Raw genomic sequence first — 8456 nt, forward strand, 5'->3', positions numbered from 1 at the left:
AACAATTTCAGGGTTTTTTAAAGTTTTATAAAATAATATTTAAACTCCTAACTTCGAGTTATAGTTCTTTGTGTTATCAGACCTTAATTGTTTCTGGAATAAGAAAATTTTTCCTTTTTTTTTTTTTTGGAGAAAATTCTTTTGTTTACTCATCTAATGGGGTAGCTAAAACATGGGGATAGAGGAAAGTCTTTGACATAGACCTTAGCATCAGTTTTGTATTGTGGATGAAGGTGCAAGAGGAAGTTGTGGTTGTTTTGAACTTTACATTGACATTAGTTCTCTGTCTACATATTTATCAACATTTCTGAATTTTTTTCTTAGTGTAATCGCTCAAATTCCTCTTCACCTGTTGACAAACTTAATCAGCAGCCTCGTCTAACCAAGCTGACACGAATGCGCACTGATAAGAAGAGCGAGTTTCTGAAAGCGTTGAAACGGGACAGAGTGGAGGAGGAGCATGAGGATGAAAGCCATGCTGGCTCCGAGAAGGTGACTCTTGTTTTGAATAATGCGTCGTTGAAATATCTGGGCAAATACCAGTTAGGACCCTTGCAGCGACTTTTTTTTTCTAAAGTACATTTCTCTCATCTTAAGTTCCTGTGCAAAAATAAAATTGAAAAATTCCTGTTCAGATACGTCTTTTTGTTTTCCCCACGTTGCCCATTTTCATCCTTTGGGCTTTTGCCTTTGTTGAAAATTTAAATATTAGCTAATAAGCTGTGTGTATCCATCCAGCTTAATTTGTGTGTGTGTGTGTGTGTGTTTTAAATATTTACATATTTTAATTGATATAAGGGAGAGGGAGAGAGAGGTAGAAAAATCAGTGATAAGAGAATCATCATCGGCTGCCTCTGGCCTGCCCCCAACTGGGGATTGAGCTGCAACCAGGGCATGTGCCCTGACCAGGAATTGAACCAGCGACCTCTTGGTTTCTGGGTCGATGCTCAACCACTGAGCCTTACCGGCCAGGCCATCAGATTTTATTTTAATGAGAATGTCTTCTAAACTTAATGATTATAAGTATTACATTTATTATCAATGTAAGAGAACTGGGACCTCTTAAAGTTTTTAACAACAGTATTCTCTAACCCATTCTTTTTTAACTCCCTAAAAATCAGGATGAAGACTCATTTAATTTGCATAACAGCAATAGTACTCACCAAGACAGAGATATAAACCGGAACTTTGATGAAAATGAAATTCCACAGGAGAATGGCAATGCCTCGGTCATTTCCCCGCAGATCATCCGGTCCTCAACCTTCCCACAGACAGATGTTCTTTCAAGTTCCCTTGAGGCAGAACACAGGTTAATATTTATTTTTACTTCTCTGTATTTTTTATATTCAGGATTTTGATATTATGGAAATGCTGTGATTCATTTTTTAACAGTCTTATTGAAATGTAATTTATATGCCATTTTAAAAGTACAGTTCACTGATTTTTTTAGTCTATTCAAAGTTTTGCAGTTGTTGTCAGAATCTAGTTTTAGACAATTTCCATTGCACCCAGAAGAAACTCAGAGCTCATCTGCAGTAGTTGCTCCTCCTTTTCTCCACTTCCTATATCTGTAGACCTGCCTTTTCAGTGTATTTATATAAGTGGGATCCTAAAACCTTGTCCTTTATGTCTGGCTTCTTTCTCTCAGCATGTTTCTAGGCCCACAGACACGACAGCACCTGTCACTTCTTTGCTCCTCTTGTTGCCTCCACTACCCTGTGCGGCTCTACTGTTTATGGGCTGATGGGATTGGGCTGTTGGTACTTGTGCATTTTGTGAATCATGCTGATGTGAGCGTCCCTGTGCACAGTTCTGTATGAGCTTGTGTTTATATCTTTTGGGTAGATGCCTAGGAGTGGAATTGCTGGGACCGTGCTTACATTTTGAGAAACTGCCAAATTCTTTCCACGCGTTCGAATGCACACTTGACATTCTCATCAGCATCATGGGAAGATGCCCGTTTCTCCAGGATCTCAGGGACACTTGAGACAGTCTATCTTTTTGATCATAGCCATTCTAATGGATGTGAAGTGATCATCGTGTGTGTGTGTGTGTGTACACATATTTTAGAGGGGTGGGGGAAGAGAGAGAGAAACATCAGTGATGAGAGAGAATCATTCAGTTCCCAGGCCAGTGCTCTGTCCACTGAGCCATACTGGCTAGGGCTCTTTTGTGGTTTTTAATGTGCATTGCAGAATGACTAACAGTGTTGAGCGTTTTTTTATGTGTACTTATTAGCTATTTGTATCTTCATGGGAGAAATATTTGTTGAAATTCTTTTTTTTTAAAAATATATTTTATTGACTTTTTACAGAGAGGAAGGGAGAGAGCTAGAGAGTTAGAAACATCGATAAAAGAGAAACATCGATCAGCTGCCTCCTGCACACCTCCCACTGGGGATGTGCCCGCAACCCAGGTACATGCCTTTGACTGGAATCGAACCCGGGACCCTTGAGTCCGCAGGCTGATGCTCTATCCACTGAGCCAAACCAGTTTCGGCTTGTTGAAATTCTTTATCCATTGTTAAATTGCATTATTTGTCTTATGGGTGTGAGTTATTTATATGTTTTGGATATAAGTTTCTTATATATACTAGTATAACTAGAGGCCTGATGCATGAAATTCGTGCAAGAGTGGGCCTTCCTTCCCCCGGCTGCCGGCTCCGGCTGCCCTCGCAGCCCTGCTTCATCTGAAGAACGTCCGGTCTTATTACGGTAGCATGTTACGCTTTTATTATTATAGACTTACAGATTTTTTTCTACTCTGATTTGTCCTTTCAGTTTCTAAATGGTGCATTTTTAAATATAAAAACATGATTTTCATGAAGTCACTTTCTAATTTTTTTTTTTATTGCTTGTGCATGCCTTGTCTGTGTTGTGAAGTGGGGTTCTCGATTCATCCTTTCCCATGTGGATATTCATTCATTGTCCTAAGATCTGATTTATTTTTTATTGTAAACGTCCAAGAGCACTCTCTGCTTTTATCATTGTCGTCTTAAGCATCTTCTAAACAGTGACCTCGTCAGTGATGAGTCTCAGAATTGAGGTGTGTTCAGTCTAGAGTAGACTGTGGTGGTTTCCCCTGTGGCTTATAGGAGCAGGTATTGGGCAGACGTGGCTCACCCTTCCTGTGGTCTGGGAATAAGCCAACGACTCGGCATCACTGCAGGAAGGAGTGGAGGCTCTTGGCTTTACTTGTGCGTTTGTTATGAATTAAGCAAACTTTCATTGAAGCTTAAATTTTATTAGATTGGTACAGAAATACACACCACCATGAAGGGAGAAATTATGGCACCAAACTCTCCGCCTCTGTTGTACTTAGGATTGATCAGGTTCCTATTCATTCTACAGTTTTCATTTTTTTAAATATATATTTTATTGATTTTGTACAGAGAGGAAGGGAGAGAGATAGGAAGTTAGAAACATCGATCAGAGAGAGACATCGATCAGCTGCCTCCTGCACACTCCCTACTGGGGATGTGCCCACAACCCAGGTACATGCCCTTGACCAGAATCGAACCTGGGACCCTTCAGTCCACAGGCCGACACTCTATCCACTGAGCCAAACTGGTTTTGGCAGTTTTCATTTTTTAAAGGCTTTGTTCCAGACATATGTGTGCACTTTTTCAACACTAGATAGAATTCTTAAGTATATTGGCCTCAATTCCTTTTTAATAACTGAAGCATTATAACTGCTAAAGCAATGCAAAGGTAATTTATGCACCTACATTTTCTATTTATGTAACTATGATTGCTTTGTATAAACTGAATTGTTTTTCCAGTGAAACTTCTTACATCCTCCGGGACCAGGCTCCGTGTAAGGTGATGCTCGTTAAAGCCCAATTGACTTGACTTTTTTTGGTTTAATGCCCGTTCACCTGATTGAATTCCAGGACAGTAGGGAGCTGGGCTGTACCTACTGTAGGATAACTTTTAAAATTTATTTTTTAATTTCAATGTAACCTAAGCTCCATGAGGATACTTTGTCCATTTTGCTCAGTACTGTGTTTTGACCTGGCACTCACTGTGTGCGTAGCTTCGCTGCATGAACGAGCGCCCAGCAGAGCCAGGGTTTCTGCCTGCGCTGTGCACTGTGCTGAAGGGTGAGACATGGGCACAGCAAGGGTGCGGTTCGCGTGGAGAAGGGTGTGTGGGTGTGTGCAGACCTCGCTTGTTTCAGGGGCTGTGGATGGAATAGCCTGACAAGAGGATGGAGTCCTTCATTGGATTAGAGATGACTTTTAACATAGGTTTCTAATTGTGGGTGGACACAAGGTTATTACTATTTTTTGTTTGTTCGTTCTTTCAAAATCATTTGTTTTGAAAGCTATTCCAGAAATAGTTATCAATTACAGTCTGGGGGGATAAGGGCCCAGAGGAGAAAACGGGCAGTTAGGAATCTGGACTTTTGTGACATGGAAATAATTTGTTCCATCTGCATTGTTCAGGTTCTAACGGAAACAAGTGAACGTGGAGATCTAGGAAAAGCAGTGAGAGTGGTCTGATCTGTAGACTCTGGACTGGGTGGCATCGGGATGGAGGAGAGGTTAAAGGTGAAGACAGTGCATTGGGAGGAAATGTTAGTGGTGAAAAGGAACAGAGAAATAGCAGTTAGTTAGTCATGACTGTGACCTTTTGGTCCAGAGGCCAAATATAGTAACTGAGGAGGCAAAGCACCAGGTCTCTGTTTCCTTCTCTGCTGTCAAGTGGACAAGATGTTTGGTTTATGAAATCTTAATTCTGTATCTGTAAAACACAGGTCTCGTGTTCGTTTTATTTAGAATCTGACACCGATACTCTGTGAGGTTGTTTAGAAAGGCATCCAAGTCTTCAGCTTAGCTCATTTGTTGCAGGCTCCAGTTGAGAGATGATCGGTGTCATTAGGAGTAACAAATACTTGAGACACAGAGTGAATTTCTTACAAAGTAGTCAGATCTGTGTAAAACATGTCCACCTGGGAAAAGAAACATTGAAGTCCCCGAGCCAGGTGCACGGCTCTGGTGGCGTGTCCCGTTTGCCAGCTGCGGGGGCGGTGGGGTCACGCTGGTCTTTTCTCGCCCGACACGCCTAAGACGAAGGCCTTCTCTTTAAAAACTGGAAGGAAAAGAGCAGAACCACCTCAGTCATTGTGCTCGGATCCTGGAGGGGAGCTTCGAGGACAGACAGCCTCTTCCTGTTGTTTCAGAGCCTCATGCCGTCTCATGGTGGTTAGGTGCCCAGGAGGAGGGCTGGCACGCACAAGGGGTGGTATCAACGGGTAAATGAACTATCAAGTGCAAATCGAGGCGAGATAGCCCCGTCTTTTCTTTTTGAAGTAGCAAACCTAGTGATGAGCTAGAATAGAATGAATTGTGGTGGTGGTAGAGCAAATGGGTACGAAATGCTTTTACTTTGGGACACGAATTTAGCAGATTGGAAGTTTCTAGACGAGTGCCTTTTGCAAATTTCCAGCCTCTGACACCAGAAATCAAGCAGTTCATTCTGGTCTTATTGTCTAAGGTGTTTTATTGGCTTCATCGCATCTGTTTATTCACGTTCAGGAAGACATCCGAAGCATAAACTCAGGCCCTTTTTTAATGCACTAGTATTTTGAGGACTTTGTATAATGGTGAATGTTTTCTGCCACCTGACATAAGTGGAATTATCCTAGTTGGGTGCAGCTCTAAATTGATTAATTTCCTCCTTTTTTCAGATTGTTGAAGGAGATGGGCTGGCAAGAAGACAGTGAAAACGATGAAACGTGTGCTCCCTTAACTGAGGATGAAATGAGAGAATTCCAAGTTATTAGTGAACAGGTAGGAAGACCTGAATCAGATAAGATATATTTTATTGATTTTTTACAGAGAGGAAGGGAGAGAGATAGAGAGTCAGAAACATCGATGAGAGAGAAACATCGACCAGCTGCCTCCTGCACACTCCCCACTGGGGATGTGCCCACAACCCAGGTACATGCCCTTGACCGGAATCAAACTGGGACCTTTCAGTCCGCAGGCCGACGCTCTATCCACTGAGCCAAACCGGTTTCGGCCCGATTGCCTTTTCTTAATCAAAACAATGGATTTTAAAAAATATTTTTGGCGGGTGGGGGTGTGTGTCACACAGTTTTCTTCAGGAATTTGTTGGGTGTCACATGGGTCATCAGTATAAATACTCGCAGAGCCGTGTCTTTGTCCAATCAGATCAGAAAAACAGAGAGATTACATTCCATTGCTCTCCAACCCAGTGGGCACGACGTTTTTATCAGTTAGTTATTTTGTTATCAGTAGGGTTGTATCTGCCTATCCTGGTCACCACAAGATTTCACAACCAGTTATCTTGGTCAGGCAATATTAGACAATCCTTGAAACTACTCTACTGCCTTATGTTATTGGTGCCTGGTGAATTTCTCATCATGCCTTTCACATTCAAAGCAAAGCCTTCCAGCAGACGCACCGAGTGGTAAATGCAGCCAGGGGGCTGCTGCTCACCAAACAGCCATAGGCCTCGGTGTGCAGAAGGCTGCACCATCCGGTGTGTGCAGCGCATGCTGATGTTTACACAACAATGACATCACCTCATGGGGCCTTTTGGAGAGCATCCTGCCATGGATGCGTGACTGAATATAGCTGTATAGCTACCACCCCAAAGTCTCTCATCATCCCCCTTGTCTTCAGTTCTCCCTCTGGAAGGTGATACTGTAAACATCCCAGAGTGACTTACTACATAGCTGATGAAAGCTCTGCTTAGAGATTTTGATGAAAATTACCAGTATCAAACGTTTTTATGAAAGAAAGGGAAAAGACTGAAGTTAATAGAATGTACATTATTGTTCATTATTACTGTTTTTGTTATTGATTTAACTTTGTATCTTTAAAAAGTTTCTAATCTGGGACAGCCCCTTCCCAAGCCCCATAGGTGACCTAATTAACTCTAATTTCTCGTTTTCAGAAATAGAAACTAAGTTTTTCGAGTTTCTTAATCTCTGTGGTTAAGCAAGGGGCAGGCTCTATTTTATTCCCTATTCTTGTATGCCTTCCTTTTGGGTACCTCCTATTGAATACCGCATACCGGAATCGTTTGTACTCTTTTTGTTCCACAAAGTGTGAGCGAGGCAGACGGGGGCGTGCTCGCAGCCAGGTGGTCAGGGCAGTACAACAGCCTCTGGAGCCAAGGGACTTCTGGCTCCACACGGGCAGCATCGGCGCCGGCTGGTCCCCTCTCCTCGGTCGTGTGGTCGATGGGGAGCGCCGTTCTCCCAAAGCAGGGGTTCATTCCTAGGAGATCCTTTGTTAGATCAGTTGGATCAGTCACTTTGCTGTATTAAACTAGTTTTCCAGAAACCATGTTGTCATCTGTGGACTTCACAGTTTTAACTTTATTGTATTCATGGTTACATTTAATTATTACTATATTCTTTTTTAAAAATATATATTTTTATTGATTTCAGAGAAGGAGAGGGAGAGAGAGATAGAAACATCAGTGATGAGAGAGACTCATGGATCGGCTGCTTCCTGCACGTCCCCTATTGGGGATTGAGCCTGCAACCCGGGTAGGTGCCTTGACCAAAATCGAACCCGGGACCCTTCAGTCCGCAGGCCAGTGCTCTATCCACTGAGCCAAACCAGCCAGGGCTATCACACAATCCTTAACTTGATAGTAACTCCTGGAGCACAGTTTATTTAATTTTTTATGTTTGGCATTGTAGTTGCAGAAGAATGGTCTGAGGAAAAATGGTATTTTGAAAAATGGCCTGATCTGTGACTTCAAGTTTGGACCCTGGAAAAGCAGCACTTTCCACCCCACGATCGAGAACGACGACACGGAGACGAGCAGCAGCGACACGTCCGACGACGACGACGTGTGAGGCCCCAGCACCTCCGAGGCTCGTGTGGCCGTCCCTGTGCGGCGGGTGGAGTGCCAAGTGAAGAACTGTGATTTGTGTAGTAAACGCCCCGTTAGAGGAGTTTTTGGGGGACTTCGGTATGAAGAAAACCAAGAATGTTGTGTTGGGCTGTGTTGACATTCTTTCTTTGTACATGGATGTTGTAGAAATGAGGCCTGTGGTGGACCAGCGTGGACTCTGCATCACCACAGCATTTCTCTGACTAGCAATGTGACGATGTAACAGATGAGATGTTCTCATTTAATAATAAAAATTGTGTAATGTTTTGCAAAGCTTCTGTCTTAAAATGTCCGGGTCTTAAAGAAAAAAGGCAGCTTACACTGTTTGCTTGCAGAGCCTCTCTCCGTACAGTGGAAATCCTCAACCCACCTTGTGCCCCCCCAAGACAATGTAGCATGTTGGCTAAACTGGAGCAAGTGCACTCAGACGTTCACTCCCGAGCTCCGCTGTCGTACTGTCACCTAAAGCATACGCTGCTCTTTAGCCATGTGTAGTTCCGTCACTTACAGGAGAGACTCGCCACACCTTCTTCCAAATTTAAGACGTGGTTTTCAAGAGCTTTATTTGGGGATGTT

General features: G+C 42.9%; 1 protein-coding gene across 3 annotated transcripts in view; it reads left to right on the forward strand.

The window, feature by feature from the left end:
• GPBP1 (GC-rich promoter binding protein 1) overlaps nt 1–8153 on the forward strand; it is a 48489-nt gene extending 40336 nt beyond the window's left edge. For all 3 annotated transcript variants that reach the window (XM_006761784.2, XM_006761786.2, XM_006761787.2), the window contains 4 exons: nt 325–492; nt 1122–1309; nt 5692–5794; nt 7684–8153. In XM_006761784.2, coding sequence (XP_006761847.1) covers nt 325–492; nt 1122–1309; nt 5692–5794; nt 7684–7842 — 618 coding nt within the window. In that variant the 3' untranslated portion in view covers nt 7843–8153. The remainder of the gene's footprint in view (nt 1–324; nt 493–1121; nt 1310–5691; nt 5795–7683) is intronic.
• Nucleotides 8154–8456: the final 303 nt, after the last annotated feature.

This window comes from Myotis davidii, unplaced genomic scaffold, assembly GCF_000327345.1.
Source record: "Myotis davidii unplaced genomic scaffold, ASM32734v1 scaffold496, whole genome shotgun sequence".
Taxonomy (NCBI): Eukaryota; Metazoa; Chordata; class Mammalia; order Chiroptera; family Vespertilionidae; genus Myotis; species Myotis davidii.